The sequence below is a fragment of the Rhinopithecus roxellana genome, chromosome 5, assembly GCF_007565055.1.
Source record: "Rhinopithecus roxellana isolate Shanxi Qingling chromosome 5, ASM756505v1, whole genome shotgun sequence".
Classification (NCBI taxonomy): Eukaryota; Metazoa; Chordata; class Mammalia; order Primates; family Cercopithecidae; genus Rhinopithecus; species Rhinopithecus roxellana.
Genome location: NC_044553.1, coordinates 35,418,831 through 35,437,132, shown reverse-complemented (window position 1 = coordinate 35,437,132; position 18,302 = coordinate 35,418,831). Strand labels below are relative to the sequence as shown.

The following is an 18,302-nucleotide window of genomic DNA, read 5'->3' as shown; positions in this document are numbered from 1 at the left end:
AAAATTTCTAGGGGTCCAGTGGTGTGGGGCCTGTCGAGATATTCCTTCTAAGGTAAAGGATAAGTTGCTGTATTTGGCCCCTCCTACAACCAAGAAAGAAGCACAACGCCTAGTGGGCCTATTTGGATTTTGGAGGCAACACATTCCTCATTTGGGTGTCTTACTCCAGCTCATTTATCAAGTGACCTGAAAGGCTGCCAGTTTTGAGTGGGATCCAGAACAGAAGGCTCTGCAACAGGTCCAGGCTGCTGTGCAAGCTGCTCTGCTACTTGGGCCATATGACCCAGCAGATCCAATGGTGCTTGAGGTGACAGTGGCAGATAGGGATGCTGTTTGGAGCCTTTGGCAGGCTCCCATAGGTGAATCACAGCAGAGGCCTCTAGGATTTGAGAGCAAAGCGTGAGCCACCGCGCCCGGCCTACAGCAGACTTTCTCTAAGAGGTAACTAATATTAACAGGGTAAACTAAGACCATATTTCTCGGTAGCCATGTAATACTGTTTGTTCTTACTCAGCTGTTATTCGGTATTGATCATAGTTCAGGTGCACAAAACAGAATCCATTCTGGTTAGTTTAGCAGAAAAACATTTAAATTTTATTGACAACAGTAATAATTTATAGCCCAATCCAGTACACAAAAACGGTGGCTATGTCCCAGTGAGTTGATTTCAAGACTCACTAATGAACTGTGACCCACAGATGGACAATTACATTGCAGGGTATTAAATGGCTTGGAGAATCACCAGAAAAGAACAGTCTTGCCTGTGCTTCCACAAACTGGGTGGCCAAGCGAACTGATAGTTCCAGAAGCATTCCATGTGTATAACCCACATCCTCAAAATGATGCCTGGTGTCTCATAGAATCTGATGGACAAAACCTAAGTGACACCAAAAAACCCCGACACAAAGCAATTTGAGAAACATAGTAAAGAAAGGAAAGCACACTAGCAGAAACTTCCAAAAGATGTCAATCAAGCTAAGCCACAGAATCAGTTCCGTATCTGCAATGAAGTGCTGCTTATGTATGTGAGATAGAAAAACCTGGTGGCCGAAGTATGTATTATTTCATTTATCTTATCCCTATAAATAGCATATTTTCTTGATTACAGCCTATTGCTACTTCACTTAGGGAAACTCATAGCTACAACTAGTACAACTTGCCTGATGAGATGAAATTCAGGGGAACAAATTAAAGGTAACAAATCCCCAAGTTACATGTCTTTCACAAACATACCTCTACCCAGTCAATAGAGGATTTATCAAAAGAAAGATTAATAGTGGAAAAATAAACTGAGGATTCTTTTCTCACCCTCATCACAAAGAATCTTAAGAATAAAAAGAAGTTTTTAAACTAGTGAAGAGAAGGAAGAAGGAATACCTTTAATCTCTCCTTTTCATTTTCTTTTAGTTCAGCTTATGCAAGATTTTGTACCTTGTATAAGAATTTAAGTTTACTGAATACAACCTATTGCTTAAGAGTTAAAGGAATTAAAGCAAAATAAGTTGCTGAAGGGGGAGGATCATTTGAGTTAAATACAATTTTTTTTTTTAATCTGTAATTGATGTACATTTGATTTTAAGAAGACACTTTACATCAGGTCACCACAAAGCAGATTTACATACAACCATCAATTGCAGAAAAACAAAGTTTCTTTTTGATCCAAACACAAAAAGCTTTGTGTTTTTTTTATGATCTCTTCCTTGACCATAAAAAAATAATAATAAAGTAAAAAATGCAGTACTTTTCGAAGGTGAAGCTAGTAATTTTACAGAAGTGCAAAACACCAAAACACTTTAAGCAAAAACTTTTTTTTTTAAGAAATAGGTATGACTTCTCGTTTTCTGTTCTTGGCATAAATTTTAATTCTTTCCAGTGGAACCAAAACCACCTGAACCCCTTTCAGTGTCATCCAAAGCCTAAAAGATAGACAGATACAAAGGTGGTAAGCTTCACAGTTTTTTTTAGAGCCTCTTTCAGTTTTCCTCTCTAGCTCCTAAGAAAAATATAGCCAGAATTCTACTCTTGCTATATCATCTTTTCAAAAGGGAGATTACAGAAAGAAGAAAATTAAATTTGGATAACTTTTAAAAATTCTAATACAATATTAGAGGTTCACAGTATGTTTAAATAACTTATTATGCAAAGTAAATACTACATAATAGCTACATGAAAACCATTTTAAGAAATTCTTAAAACTAGTATTTTAAATTTGCTTAAAATAAGTTTAGTCATATATACTATTTAGTTACAAACAGCATATTAAATCCTCAAGATTATACATATTTCTTCACTTAAGATGTTATATTACTTATTCTCTATCATCCTTTATAATACTTACTTGAACTTCTTCTATTTCTGGATAAAAAATCCGTTCACAAATGAGCTGTGCAATTCGATCACCCTTTTTGACTTCAAAGAAAGAATAGTTTATTACTGATATTACTGACATTCTCCACATCCTGTCTTATTCAATGAGAATTAAAGGAGTCAATATTATTTACACATACATGACTCCGAAAATTCACTAGAATTATGTGAATGTATATATTCAACATACCTTCAAACTTTTCTTTGCCAAAATTAAACAGTACAACACCAACATTTCCTCTATAATCTTCATCTATGACACCAGCTAGAAAAAAGAAAAATAATATTATCTCGATTTTTGCTATCTGAATACTAGAGGTGTAAGATCCCAAAATCACTGTTATGTAGCTCTGAGATTTGTATTCTTACAATTGAATAAGTGAATCTTGCCCTGGTACTATGTAAAGCCTCAAAACCAAGAAATGATATTACTAAAATACAAATAAAAATTTAGAAAACAGATCCTAATTTTCCAACCTGTCACTCTTTATCAAATGGCAACCATTTCCTCTTTTAAGCTGGGAGTAGCAATGACCATCTCCAACCTACTGTCTACCCACCGCACACTTGCCAAAAAGACTAGGAGAAAATTACAATTTGGGTTCTAAAGGCTTTTCCTGGTATCAGCTTCCCACTAATACCCAGATTGAAATACGATTGAGTCATAAATAAAAATGTAAAAAAGCCTAAAGCCCTGCAGTGGAATAAGTCAACGCTGACATTGTGAAGCAGCAGTCTTGCAAATCTTAGAACATTCCATTTTTACACTAAAAATGTACCTGAACTTTTCAGTTCATAATCTTTCTCTCCTTTTAATTTGAACCCCCATCCTTTCTTAGAGCATGATTTCTCAGAAGACAGTAGCACATAGGCTTCATGACTACAACTTTATATGTGTAATTAATACTTCTTTGAGATTATGAACACGGGGGAGAAGATCTTTGCAGGGGAGACTTAAGCCACATCCCTGCCATAGCCCAGAGAGTTACACTTACCAGACCTGCTAGCATTTATCTTTGAGCCAATAATTTAAAATATTTCCATAAACACAAGCACAGATAATACAGGTGCAACAGGCCTTTTCCTTTTTTTATATTGATAAATAATTCACAAAGCATACCATTTATCCATTTAAAGTGTAACAGTTCCACAGTTTATAATGTATTAGAGTTGGCCAACTATCGTCACAGTCAATTATAGCACATTTTCATTACCCTCCCTCCGAAAATCCCCTACCTTATTAGCAGTCACTTCCCTTCCTCCTCCCACTCGCAATTTCCTGCTATACATGGAATTCTTTCCCCTCAGTTTGTGCAAGGCTTGATAGGACTCACGTGAATCTAACTGAATACAGCTCCATGTCACATCTTACTTGTTATTAATACTCTACCCCCAACAAAAACCCTGATGAAGGAAAACATGGAACTAAAAAAATATGGAACTAAAAATAATCATGTGTTCAGCTCAATGGGCAGTAACGCTATTTGCCCATACTCCTCATTATTTGAAAGCTGAGAAAACAAATGAAAGAAAACCCAAAACATACCCACCCCCGATTTTTTTAGAACAAAGGTAATTCCAAAGCATATCCTTTCAATTTTCTCATATAAGGGGGGAAAAAAAAAGCAAACGCTTAGGTCCACCATATTCAGCAAAAACAACATTTTAGATTTTCCAAATGGATTACAACATACATTTAAATGAACCCCTATGCTTTATGAATGAATTACTAGGGACAAGTGAATCTGAATTTAAGCACTTCTGAAAAGGTTCCTGATGCAATACGTTTACAAGAAGAGTGAGTATAAAACTGGGCAGAAAAGCAGCAAAGGCAATTCATCTCCTGTCTGGCCTGAAGGAAACAATCAATTACTGAACTTGACCAATTCGAATTACCAAACCCTGCTTTATTTCTCCACTGTCAGTTGACCATTAATTTATACCTTAATATTTATGAAAAAAAATTGATATAAAGATGAAACCAGCTGTTTTCCACATTACCTATACGGAAAAAATTTTGACTGCAGGGACAATTTAAATAGATTTAATGAAGAAATCCCTCAACATAGCATGTTGTTCCATGTTAGAAAAAAATGGCCACAGTAGGCTAGAGAACTTCCATGCTGGGAGATTTTGAGGTACAGGCTAGTAATTCATCTATCTTGAATGAGTTAGAGAAAGACAATATGGACTGACTGACTTCTGAACTATTCTGTTTCTACTTTATTCGAAAATTTTTAAATAACCAAAACAATGCAAATACATATAAAGTAAAAGCTTATAACATTCTCTTACACTCCCTGAGATAGCTAATGTTACAGAAATATATCTTACATACTACTTTTTTCTGTTTATCCTTTGAGATTAACAAATGTAAATGTTAGCCATTCTTTTTAGATACAAGATATGGAAATATGGTATCTCTTTTTCTCTTTCTTTTTTTGGCAGGGTCTCACTCTATAGCCCAGGCAGGAGTATAGTGGTATGATCACACTCACTACAGCCTCAACCTCAAGTGATTCTCCCACCTCAGCCTCCAGGTGCACAGGCACCACCACACCTGGCTAATTTTTATATTTCTTGTAGAGAGAAAGTATCCCTATGTTGCTCAAATGAGCCTCAAACTCCTGGGTTCAAGCAATCTGTCTGTTTCAGCCTCCCAAAGTGCTGGAATTACAGGCATGAGCCATGATGCCCAACCTGTACCATATGTTTCTATGTAACTATTCTCTTACATAATATCAGACACAGTCTGCTTTCACATTTTGCTATAAAAAATAAAGAAGCCCTTTAAATATATCCTTGTACATTAATACTTTTTATTTTCATCAAATAGGTTGCAAAAAAAAGGTGTAGCCGTTCAGACTTCCATCAGCAATATTTGAGAATGCCCATTTCCAAAATGCTTGCCAATATCTGATGGCAACAATCTCTTACATTCTGGCCAATATGATGAGTACAAAATGGTTATCTCATTGCCTTACTTTTCATTCCCTGATGATTAGTGAGGCTGGACTTTTTTCCTCCCATTTGTTGGACATTTGCATGTCCTCGTCTATATTTTGTTCATTTTTTTTTCTCATTTGTTCTTTTTCATATAAATTGTAAATATTTGCTTGTTGGCTTTATAGTATCTTCTAACATACAAAAATATTCCCTTTCTGTAAAGGCCTCTGCTGTACCTGTAAAGTAGTCCTATCAGAACTACTCAAATGACCGGGTTTCTTGAATTCTAGAGACAGGTGATCTTTACACTTGGGCCAAGAAAATGTGAAAAACCTCTAACTGACTAAAAGAAATTAAGTAGTTTGAAGTCAATTCAAACGTATGGCAGAAAAAAAGGCCCTCAACAGTTTTTTTTTTTTAACATGAATGCTGATGGTATAAAACTTTCAGTAGTTCCAAACTCATTTACCACCCAATTGCCATTCAACCTTCAAGAAAAGCCTTCTCTGCCTACAGGATGTAAGTATCAGGGACATTTTTCCTCAGAGAAAGCAGAAAGTATCTTGAAGTTATCACTGGAAAAATCATGCATTGGAACTGGCAGAGTGATTAACTGACTTCAGGCAAAAGTTTTACTGTGTCAAGAGTTTGGCATGTCATTTGTTGGAAACCTTTTTTTAGTGAAAAACTATCCACACCTACCAGATGTGAATTCTGAACAGAATCCTGAATGCTCAACTTTTCCCTTTGACCCTTATTTACAGCCTGGGATTTCTAACAACATCTCTTTTCAGAAATAAAAACTGTTGCCAACTATGATAAACTTGTGCCTAAGGGAGATTGTTAAGGTTCTCTGCATCCAAGAACACACCACAATGTAATTTTATGAATAATACCATACCAACCACTAGGCAAACTAACTTTCCATTCTTTTACATGAATTTTTTTCCAGAAAGTTGTTTTAAACAGAGCAAAAATTAGTAACAAAGTCGAAAAAAAGAAAAAGTTTCCACATAAAAACAATCTGTGAAGTCCCTAAGGACAGAAATTGTATCTCACAGAATCTAATATGTGCCAAGCACTGTATTAGGTATTTCATACATATTATCATTTAATCCTCCCACCACTCAGAGGCAGGCACACTAATTTCCATTGAAAGATGAGGAAACAGGCTCAGAAAGGTTAATAACTAGTTAGTGACAGAGCTGGGACCTAAATCCAGTTGTTATTCCAAAGCTCCTGTTCCTTGCACAATCATTTGAAACTTCGTTGAAAATATATACAATCATTTATATCCTTAAGTTACAGTCCCAAATGACCATAGTTGACCTTGTAAAAAGTCAACTTACAGAGCATAACTTACAGAGCCCAAGGAATCCTCAACCAGAGAGTGGGCTGTCAATGTCCATCCCTGCTATGTAAAACTTAGCTCCCCTTTAGTCCCTAAGAACTGGGTACTTTTGGGGTCCTGTCTTGGCCAACAGCACCACCTAGTGACACTATGGAGAGACACCATGCCCACCAAATGTCAGACTAAGGAGCAGGTCTAGGATAGCCAGGTTTCATTAAGTGCTTAGTTAGCCCTTGCAGTGGCACATAAAAGTAAGCTAATTCAGGACGTGTTTAGTTGGTGAGGGGGATACAGCAGGGTAATCTTCACACTTAATTGCAGTGGAAAGAACGAGTGGGTTGGAATCACACAGAGACTCCAGTTGTTACCACATATCCACGTGGGCTCATTTCTAAGCCAGAGCTATATAAAGTAGCTCTGTAAAAACGGGTGGAGGAGATCTAGCATACCTACTTATGTGGGGCCAAGATATCTTGTTAAATGAAACATTCACTACGGATGGGATAAAGGATCAGTATGTAGGGACCACGTTAAGTGGGGTCTGAATCCCAGTTGGAGGAGACCCGAAACAAGGAAACCACATCAGGAAAGCAGAAGTTTCCTTACGATAAGAGGAGTAGCTCTGTAGCAAGAGTAGTTAGCAGAGGACACTGAAGATTCTTCATGAAAGGTACCACATGAGGTAGGGTTAACTTTGGGAGACCTGAGAAAGACTTTATTATAAGGGAAACAGGTACCACAGAGGACTGTCTTGACAAATTTAGAGAAAAGTGTTTTCTCTCCTGACTTCAGGGAAAGATTTTCTTGTTATATTTTGCTAAAGACAGATAGCTCTCTTATGAAGAAAATTCTTACAAGATAGCCTTGTGTTTTCTAGAACTCTTGTTGCTTAAATAATTACCTAATTATTACATCATTAAATCTAAGTCATTAATAATCAGGTAATAATTATTTTAAAAATTAAGTTAGTAGTTAAGCAAAATATAATTGCTTAAAATAACCACAAAGCTTTGCCTCCTCATATTATAATAACAAGCTTTCCTCTAGTCATTTCATTTTCTTAAAAATAAAATCTGTCGTTTGAATATTACCTTTTAAACAAAGACAAAATGCTTGCAAACATTTACAGAATAAAAAAGGAAATGTATTACCTCCTACATCAATAAAGTGTTTTGCAGCCAAGCCTGACCGTGGAGCTAAAAAACAAAAAAGGAGACATTGGTTATTTTAAGGGGGAAGGGCTATACTAGAGATAACTGATGCAATTTAAGCATGTCATTCTCTTCACCTATAATATCTACATCTTCATCTTAACTTTAGCACATGGTTTTGAATTAAAGAATATTCATCATACTGCATTACCAAAGTTGGAAAGACTAGTTTAGAAAAATTCTACAAGGTTTTACTTCAAAACTAACTTAAACCACTCCCATGTGACTTCAGTTAGAATTTGTGGTGCTGCAGACAGGGGAGAAGGATTGCTAGAATGAGCTGAAAGGTGAGCAAATGGGAACAACTGTAGGCTGCTCTTTCAAGAAGTTAAGCCTCGAAGGGGAAGAAAGAGGAGTGTGGCCAGCAGGAACACTACGGAGGAAGAAGACTTTGGTTTTAAGATGGGAAACCACAACATGTACAATGTAGATGGGAAGGGAAAGGAAGGGGAAGGGAGATGGAAACAAACCTAACCAAATAGTAGCAGAGCATAGCCTACAACTTGGAACCCCACTATTCATGATTCAGATGCCAAAAGACATGCCTGTAGGAAACACACGAACCAGAGTAAGATAAACAGGCTAATATCAGTTAACTAAAAACGCCAAAAACTACGTCTCAATGATTCAATACTAGTCTACTTTTTAATCCTAAAAACTGAAAAAAATAAAAAGCTACGGTTACACCTTATTATCGCAGTCTCAAGCATCAGGCCTATAATTAATTATCCTAACTAGTATTTTATTTTAGAATAATGTAAATCAGGCACTTTGTCAATAATGCTGCCTCTTTCTATACTAACCTTTATTTCACTCCATCTCCTGCCCCTTCCCCTGAAAAAACTCTAAAAAATGCAGTCAATGATGCCCAAGAGATGAGATGAGAGGCCATCTTGCTATCTTTTAAGGGCTGAAGTACTGGCAGTTTCCCCACTCGTGGCTAATAAGATAATGCCAGTCTAACTCCTTTCCCTGGAGGAGGGCGTCACAGCTCGATTGACTCCTTTATGTTTACTCTGGTTAGTCAAAAAGAACTTACGCTCTTGCAAAGAACTGTCTGGTAACAACTGATCCGCTCCAGAAAAATCAAACCTGTTGACTTGTACTCCATTTTGTCCTACCTCCTCCCAATGCCTCTACAACACTGAAGAGTATCCCTTACCCTAACCCCATGACCAAACAAGAAAAGGTTAAGTAGGCTTACACACTCTGGGACCAAGGTCCCAAGTTTTACTCTCCTAATATAAAATGCCATGTTCTGAGAACAGCCTTCTAGGCCAATGTGAGCCTAAAAGCTCCAGTGAGGAAGGAGAAAAACAAAAGGGTCAAAAAGAGGCAAAGCAAAGATGTAAATAAAGCCTTTCAAACAGTGCATTTGCTATCACAAATGGTGCTTCTTTTAGGGCACAGCCCAAGCAGTATTGCCTGCTTATTACCCCAAATGAAACATGAAGAACATATCACAAAGAAGAACTTGACAAATAGTTACCTGTTTCTTAAATGACTCACCTACTCTTCCATAACACCCAGAAGGGAGCGCTATCTGAATGTCCGTTTTCACAAGAGCTTTCTCCATAGGTGGTATTGTGTAATCATAGGCACTAAGAAAATATTGAAAGAAAATAACTGCAAATCTATTTATAAAATTGTTTTTATATTTTCTTTGTGACCAAGCATATAAAATTGCTTTCAATATATTTAATGAATTAATGCAACTTTAGTTTCTAAAATCAACCTTGCTATGATGAATTCCCAATTCATCTTAAAAGTTTATGAAGAAGGTAGAGGTAGTTATTTTATTACTAAAATGACAGCTTTAGATAAAATAATTCTCCGTGAATATTTTTGGTGGTGTGAAGAGATGTCAACATTGTAAATGTTTGCCCCTGAACAAAAGTTTATTGGGAAACTGAGGTACTTATTAGCATGAAAGGGCAGAAAGGCAAACTTTCAAAAGGTGGATGCTTTACTACCATAGTTTGAAAAGGAAAAAAATGAAGAAAGAACAAAGAAAAAAGGCCAAATATTACTAATAATACTAGCTATCATTGATTAAGCCTTTACTATGTGCCAGGCACAGTTCTAACTGGTTTACATATATTAACTCATTTTATTCTCACAATCATTTATGTGATTAGGGAATATCTGCAGAAGGAAAGGAGAAAATGGGTGGACAAAATAAGAGGGATAAAGAACTGTGTTGTATCTGTCAGGCGGGACTTGGTGGTTTGCCAAGCTTAGGCGATGAATTTCCTGGCTGAGGGAGAGAGCTGATCACTGTGAACAGTCCCTGAAGATGGACCTTGTTTTGGAACAGAATTCCTCTAAGATCCGCGTAGCAAATGCTGCTACTCTTGCTATTACTGTGGCCCTCTGCTGGGTAGAAATTTAAGAGATTTTACAATGAGCAGAACCAGAAGTTTACTTTGGAGAACTTCATTAAGTCTGTTAAAGCAGTACTATACTTCCCCTTCTTTTGCTGAAATCCCTCTTTATTAGTTATGGCCTAATTTATTACAGATACATTATTTCCATGTCTATTTTGGTATACAGAAAGTCACCTGATTTTATTAGGAGGCTACTTAAGGTATCTTAAATCAAAGACTCCCCTAGGACTCAAAAAAGTGCTCCAAAATATACTTTGGAAAGGTCTAGTCAAACTACACCACTCTTTTATTCATTAAAATTAAGAGACTGTAGTTTTTCCAGCTGCAGTTGTCCATACCTACTTTCCTTTTACTTTCTTTTCTGTTGCTATCATCATGCACTACTTTTTCTCCTGTGCTTAAACCAATAGTTCTCATGTTTGAATTACCTGAGATACTTTAAAATAAATCCCAATGCTTGGGATTTAGTATAAACTCTCCTTCCCTCTCAGCATTACTTTTCTCCTACCTTCATGGCTCTAAGAACTGGGGCACAGTAGTCTAAAGAAACAAAAAAAAAAAAGCCCAAAATCCGGGATAAAAAATTGTATCATCTTCAAGTCTCTGGGGAAATAAATTCAGCTCTTCACAAACTACCGCCTGCGTAAAAAGTAACACTTATCTAGCTAAGGATTGTTGTGAGGACTAAATACAACAGCATAAGGCAAGTTTTTAGTGCAGGTAAAACGTGCTGTAGAGAAGAAAGTGCGGTAGTATTACAGGCAGCTCTGCCTTTCGTATTCGCATGCCTTCTGAAATTCCACCGTGGGGCCAGATGAATGTATAGAAAATAACTTTTTAAGGCAGATACATCTCTGTTCATCCTTCTTAGGTGTTTTCACGCTCACATCTAGGCTCTCACCTTGGCTTTTCTATTGAGCACAGGCATCACCCTCAGGCCACTCGAAAGCCACCATGTGCCTTCCTCTCTATCTTCTATTTAGCAAGGGCACAATAAACGTTGCAAAGTAACGCCTTGCTAGATGCCGTATAGTTATTTTACTAATTCTGCAGTCTTTGCCCAAATCTCTATTTAAATTTATGGCAAAGATGAAAGCTAAAACTTTCAACATGAAAAAGGCTGAAATCCTATTTATAACTAGTGTGTTCCTGTGATCTCTTCGATGACTGTTTCTAGCTGTGGCAGCGGATGGCCGGCCCTTCCCAGCCTCCTCGCCGGAAGGTCCCCGCTCACCTGTACAGGTCGTAGCCCGCGGCCCGCGGGGAGCCCCGGGTGGGGGCCGTGGCGTGCTCGGAGAGCCGGGCAAAGCGGAGCTGCATGCCGCCCTCCTCCGTAGGCCGGGGCCGCTTACTGGGTGAAATAGCGGGTGTCTCTTCAGAGCAGGGCATGGCAAAGCCAGAAGGCGAGCGAGGAGAGCACCCGAGGAACAAGAGAGCCAACGATCAGATGCGCCGCAGGGAACCCGCCAAAACCGAAATTTCCCGCCAGCTCCGCCCTGCCCACCGCCCCCTCCAGGACGAGTCCACAGTTCTGGCCGAGAGGGGAAGCGGGATTCACATTTTGGGTTAGAAGCCCTTCTCAGAAAGCAGGTTTGGGATCGGAAACTACTGGGTCCCCATCAACTATCCACATTCAGCGCGTAGGGCCAACGCTGGGTGACAGCTTTTGGGGCGTCGCCCTCACACACTAGAAAGCCGCCCCCTCGCCAGAGACCCTAATGAACTCCCCGCCGCGCGCACAGGGGCCGCCCGCCACCCTACTTCCCCCACCGCCTCAAGCCACGGGGCTTCCTTCCGGACGGCCGGGGCCCTTTGTCCGCCGCTCTCCTACCCTCCCCGGGCGCGGGGCATTCCCCCAGTTTAGGAAGCTCGCCCTTCCAGCCCGCGGCCCCGGCTGTACTGGCTCCTCGACAGCCTGGGCTCAGACTGCCAGCGCTGGACAGCGGCCAGGGCGTCCCGTGCTGCGCTGCGCGGCCGCGGGGCGGGCCTGGCCCGGAGAGTCCCGCGGCCTCGGCCCTCTGCCGTGCGCCTCGCGCGTTTTGCATCGCTGAGCGAAGCAGAGCCGGAAAGAAATGGTAGCAGAGCGCGGGGCGAGGGCAGAGGAGAGTCATTTCCCCCAGTTTGGGCTGGTTGGCTTCTCGGCACCTCCGGACGTGCGCCAGGCTTCCACCCTGAAGACGCGCGCGTCCCGGGAACGTGACCTCGGAAGCAGTCGCCGCCGTGCGAGGGGCGTGGAGAGGCGGCGCAGGCTCTGGGGCACCAGGAAGACGGTGCCCTTGGCGTTCTGAGTCTTGCTGCCGCCTCCGGGTGCCTACGCCTCTTGCCCTCGCTCTTCTTGTTTGCTCTGGCCCCCATTTTTCCGAGAGTCCACCAGGCCCGGCCCCTGCTCCTGGGCTGACTTACCTGGGGCGTCACCGCCAGCGGCCATGACTCCCGGGCTCTGAGTTCAGCGGCGCCCTAAGCGCCGGAACCGCATGTGGGTGCCGGTGACAATTACTGCACCCGGTGCCGCTCGCCTGACTGTGGGCAAGACACCGCGCCCGATTTCCTTTCAGCACCGAGTGCCAGACGTTGTAGTGTTTTCGACCGGAGGCAGGGAGGGCGGTAGTATCCTATCAGGTTTAGGATAACCCAACAGAAACGCAGCGGGAACCCCTTGGCTAGGAGTCCAACAAGGATCGGGCCGCAGTGGTATAGTTTACAGTGGGGGCTAAAGCAGTCACTTTCTAGATAGTTGTTAGTAATTTTTTCTGAGCTGCAAGTATCTCGTTATTTCTCACACAAATCTGAGAGCTGAATTGCATGGTTTTGAATTTTCAAAGTTAAGCTGTGGGACAGTTTTAGATAAATGACAAGTAGAAGTGTTATTAGAGTATGATTGGGGAAGTTTTACATTCGTTGCTGTGCCTTTTCATACAGGCCCTACCTTTTCGGTCTCCTTAACTGGTTCCTCTTCGTTGTTGAAAGTCCTTTGCATGAGGCTATGGAATATACACTACCTTCTCTGGAAGTTAAATATTAGCTACACCTTGAGGACTCCCAGATTTATGCCTATAGCAACACGATCCGAGCTCTGCAACTTTTCGACCTTATTTTGAGCCAACATTATTTTACTCCCTTATTTTGCTGGAGTACTTTCTCCAGTTATTAAAGTGTTCACATGAGAGACATATTTATTCCTTGCTCACAAATGACTGCCTCATTGAACTAAAGGCTCAAAGGGATCAGAATACTTAAGCCGCAAACTCACAACTATAGTTCTGCCTAATACACTGAATACCCAATCTCTCTTAACAAACATAATCATCATGAAAAGCATACTCTGAATTATGCCAGTGGCGTAGAAGCACCAGGAGACAAAAGTTCTGTAATTACAGTCCAGAGAAAGACTCGTTATTTCGTTTTAAAGCATCATTGAGTTTTATGAAGTGAAGAAATAAAAACAGGCCGGAGGTGGTGGCTCATGCCTGTAATCCCAGCATTTTGGGAGGCTAAGACTGGCAGATCACTTGAGGTTAGGAGTTTGAGACCAGCCTGGCCAACATGGTGAAACCCCGTCTCTACTAAGAATACAAAAACTAGCCAGGTGTCGTGGTGCATGCCTGCAATCCCAGTTACTTGGGAGGCTGAGGCAGGAGAATCACTTGAATCAAGGAGGTGGAGGTTGCAGTGAGCCAGCCTGGATCACACAATTGCCCTGCAGCCTGGGCGACAGAGCAAAACTTCATTCTCAGAAAAAAGAAAAAGAATTACCTTTTATAAGCAGATGGCTTAAGTGCCAGGGTACACAGGAGAATCATCAAAAGAGCTAGGGTAAATGCGCGTGTCCAAGCCCCATCACCAACTGTCTACGCAAAACCTCCAGGGTGATTCTGTTGCCCACCCCTGGTAAAAGACCGCTGTTCTAGGGGATTTATTTCTAGAGAATCTGCAGCGGTCAAGACATCCTGAAAAGAGTTATGTCACATTTAACCAATATTATCAGCTTTACCAAGTATACTATACTGTGGACTGTTTTAATAAAGGCTCCATTACCTTAAATACAGGAGCAGAGCCAGGGCCTTTGTTCTTGGCAATACATCTGTGGTACAATTGTATTAAGAGTAATTTGTAGTCCCAGCTACTCAGGAGGCTGAGGCAGGAGAATGGCGTAAACCCGGGAGGCGGAGCTTGCAGTGAGCTGAGATCTATCTGGCCACTGCACTCCAGTCCGGGTGACAGAGCGAGACTCCGCCTCAAAAAAAAAAAAAAAAAAAAAGAGTAATTGCATGGCTGTCCCAAAGGTAGTGAGTTATGTCAACTGATTTTTCACAGGAGTTTGATCTGAAACTCCTTGTTCTACTTTCTCCCCTTCTCACTGCTATGGTTGACTAGTCTTAAAGAAAAATAATTTTAAAAAGAATAACTGCAGACCAGGCAGCATTCAGAATATTGGCTTATTTTTTAGTTATGCTGAGACTATTAAATAAGTCCCTAAAGATGTCCCAATAGTTAAACAGGACTGCAAGGCTAAAACACTGTAGAATGTAAAGTGAAATTTTAATATAAATTTTAATGTAAGAAATATATTTGCTGGTTTTAATTGTGCAGGATTAGATAAGGGGAGAAGAATTAGGGGGAGGGGAATCATATGGACTAAACTGGAAAGTTCTTCAAAAACTAAATCAGCTCTAAGTTTCCACTGTCTCTTCTGGCTTATATGATCTCTTTATATTGTGTCTCCTCTCTCATCTTTGTAGGGCATCCAATTGGACTGGAAAATTAACCATATAATGCAGACCATCTTTATACCTGGTTCAGACATCAATTGTTTGGCTCCATCTGGCTAGAGTAGCAGAACTGGTTTCACTCCACCACATAGACTATTTTCATAGTAGTGGTAAAGCAGTGTAACAGGCAAATATTGAGATTTTGTAAGCTGCCCAGGGTATTTCGATTGTTAAATATGTTTGGTGATGAAAACCCTGGAAACTTCTATTGACCAATCAATCTGCCCAAGGAATCTTTTCAGTTCATCTTCAGTAATATTCATTAGCCTTTCAGCCTGATCTTTGGCTCATAAATTTCAAGGTACGATGATGGAAGCTCAAGCAATGTTCCTGTGTGTAATTATATTAAACCAAACAAAGGTAAATATGGACTCAATGTCAGAAACAAGTAACGTCTGGAAATCTATATTATAACTAAGGGGCACTAAGTTGCAGTTACTGCATTAGAGATTTGGGAACTAGGAACATTTTAACCCATTTTGTGAAAGCTCAAGAATCAAGATATTCTTCCTTTGAAATACTTATACATGTCTTAGTTATATCTTAGTTAGCTTGGGCTGCCATAACTAAATACCATAGACTGAGTTAAACAACAGAAATTAATTTTCACACAGTCTGGAGGCTCCCAGGTCAGGGTGCCATCATCGTGGTGGTCTGCTAAGGGCTCTCTTGTGGCTTGCAGAGGCCACCTTCTCTCTGTCCTCATGTGATCTTTCCTTGTATTAAGACCTCACCCTTATGACTTAATTTAAACTTGATTACCTCCCCAAGGCCCCATCTCAAATACCATCACACCAAGGGTTAGGACTTTAACATTAAATTTGGGAGGGTGGGGCGCATTCTGTCCACAACAGGAATCAAGATATTTTTCCTGTAAAATGCTGTCGCAAAATTTGTGTGTATTCTTGATCACATGCCTTAATTATTTCTTAATGTAATACACATTTCTTTGCAATATTTTCATTTGGGAATACATTTCAGATCACCAAACACATTTCTGTATCATAGGGCTTCTTTAAAGGGCTTGAAAACTTTTCAGGAGAGCAACAAATACCCCTCTTCCCCATATTTTTGACTTAGGAGAGGTGAGGAGGGTAGCAGTGGAAAGCTAGGATCCTTAGTCAGATTTCTCTGCCATATTCTTTCTGCTGTTTCCTGTCTTTTCTTGTTGGTTATAGACCTTCTCTTCTTTATAAACTTGTTCGATCTCACCCTCCCATATTCTGAGCAATAAAGGGTAAGTAAAGAAAAAACCCTGGATTACTAAGAAGGGCATTTCAAAAGTGTTATCCCGACTGCGTGTGGTGGTTCATGCCTGTAATTCCAAAATTTTGGGAGGCAAAGGCGAGAGAATTGCTTGAGTTTGGGAGTTTGAGACCAGCCTGGGCAACACAGTGAGAGCTTGTCTCCACACACAAAAAAAAAAACAAAAACAAAAAACCTAGCAAATTAGCTGGACATTGTGGCACGCGCTTGTAGTCTCAGCTACTTGGTAGGCTGAAGTGGACGGATTGCTTGAGCTTAGCAAGTCGAGACTGCAGTGAGCAGTGCTCGCACCACCTGCACTCCAGCCTGGGCCACAGAGTGAGACTCTGCCTCAAAAACAAAAGTATTATCCCTTTTACTTTTAATCAATATGTTAATGCAAATTATTCATAAAATACTACATGAAATGTGGCCAAGACAATCTGATGAATTGGCAAATTCTTTTGGAATAACGATGTGATTGCCTCCATGCATTCATTGTATTCACGTATTCCTTGAAGTTAAATATAAGTTCTGTAGGATGCTAATGGAAGTTTCACACTGACAAAAGTTCGGGACATACCCTTTGGTAATAATGGCTTAACTAGTTAAAGTGATTTCTGTATTGCAGGACTTCTCAGCGTCTTTAAGGACCATTGTGAATTTCCAAGCTGGTGCTATGTGCTCTGGAAGCATTTCCCAAACATCTGGCCATAAAACCATTTTTTGTAAAGGATATATTAGTAGTCTTTTGCTGGTAAGTCATAGAAACTAACCTGAGCTAACTGTATCAACAAATACCATTTATTTGGAAGAACAATAGGTGTATCATTCAACCTGTTGAACTACCAAGCCCCAGGAAGAACAGGCAGCTATTGGAAACTTTGCGATTAAATTTTTTAACATTTAACCTTGATCTTTGTTTGTAGTCAAATTTCACATCCAGTTTTACTTTTTCTTTCCATTTTTGTTTTTGATCTACATTGTGATCCTTTCAGTTATTACAAACCTTCATTAAAGCATGTTGCATACAAGGTTAGTGGCATTTTAGGCTAAGAAGGGATAAAGTGGAGAATGGGAGTATTCTCTCCAAGGATCACACTTCCTTTGATTTTAACCTGATGATGACAACATTATGCTAAAGGAAATCCTAGAATCCCCTCAGTAATCAACAGAAGTGATCAGAGGCCCCATCTGAGTGGGGGTTTGGAGACCTGGGCGGACTAAACAGGGGTGGTTCTGAGAAGAAACTAGGCAACAATGTAGAATTAGACCTTAAAACAAATTGACTCTCAAATAAGCTGGAGGAAAGTGACTCATGAGATAGGAGAGGCATTCCCTTGGGATACACAGTGACTCCCTATAGCTCTGTGAGTTGAACATCCCTAATCTGAAAATCCAAAATGCTCCAAAATCTTACACTTTTTGAGCAGCAAATGACACCACAAGTGGAAAATTCCACACCTGACCTCATGTAACTGGTTGCAGTCAAGACTTAGACACAAAACACACTGTTTATTCACCATTCCCAAGGGGTTACAGTGTACAATAACTTTTCAACACAGAATTGTAGGTGGAAACTGAGAGCCTGTCATTGTTTGTGGTTGCTGTTGTTTAATGGATGATACAGGTATTCTGGTGGTGCTATTGTGCCACTTAGTTACCTTGAACACATTTTTTCACCGTATTAGTGGCATGTCATATTTTTTACTCAGTACTTATATGTGAATAAATATAAGAAAATGATTGCTTATTGGTTGCATATCAATTCAAAGTCAGGAATGATAGTGATGCCAAACAACAGGTGACTGTCCACATGGGTGGCTGAGATAGTGACCCCTTTGCTTTCTGATGGTTCAATGTACATCAACTTCATATATGCACAAACCTTGCTTCATACACAAATTATTCAATATACTGTATAAAATTAACTTCAGGCTATGTGTATAAGGTGTATATGAAACATAGGTGAGTTTTACCTTTAGACATGAGTCTCATCCCCAGCATAACTCATTATGTGTATGCA

The 18,302-nt window shown here is 40.1% G+C and overlaps 1 protein-coding gene across 3 annotated transcripts; it reads right to left on the bottom strand.

The window, feature by feature from the left end:
* Nucleotides 1-571: 571 nt before the first annotated feature.
* DUT (deoxyuridine triphosphatase) lies at nt 572-12,845 on the bottom strand. 3 transcript variants are annotated; one of them, XM_010357813.2, is made up of 7 exons: nt 12,666-12,845; nt 11,497-11,635; nt 9,385-9,476; nt 7,816-7,860; nt 2,558-2,632; nt 2,339-2,409; nt 572-1,916 (listed from the first exon to the last, which is right to left on the bottom strand). In XM_010357813.2, the coding sequence occupies exons 1-7, from the start codon at nt 12,688-12,690 to the stop codon at nt 1,860-1,862; spliced, it is 504 nt and encodes a 167-aa protein (XP_010356115.1). In that variant the 5' UTR covers nt 12,691-12,845; the 3' UTR covers nt 572-1,859. The 3 variants fall into 3 exon arrangements, with proteins under 3 accessions (XP_010356115.1, XP_010356114.1, XP_010356116.1); XM_010357812.2 differs by lacking the exon at nt 12,666-12,845 and adding an exon at nt 12,094-12,476; XM_010357814.2 differs by lacking the exon at nt 12,666-12,845 and adding an exon at nt 12,408-12,476.
* Nucleotides 12,846-18,302: the final 5,457 nt, after the last annotated feature.

Excerpts from the sequence above, each read along its gene's own strand:
- DUT (XM_010357812.2), bottom strand. The coding sequence starts at position 12,373 with ATGACTCTCCTCTGCCCTCGCCCCGCGCTCTGCTACCATTTCTTTCCG. Across the intron at positions 11,636-12,093 it reads ATGCCCCGCGCCCGGGGAGG|AGACACCCGCTATTTCACCC; the intron begins GTAGGAGAGCGG and ends CCTGCTCTGAAG. Across the intron at positions 7,861-9,384 it reads TGGGTGTTATGGAAGAGTAG|CTCCACGGTCAGGCTTGGCT; the intron begins GTGAGTCATTTA and ends TTTGTTTTTTAG.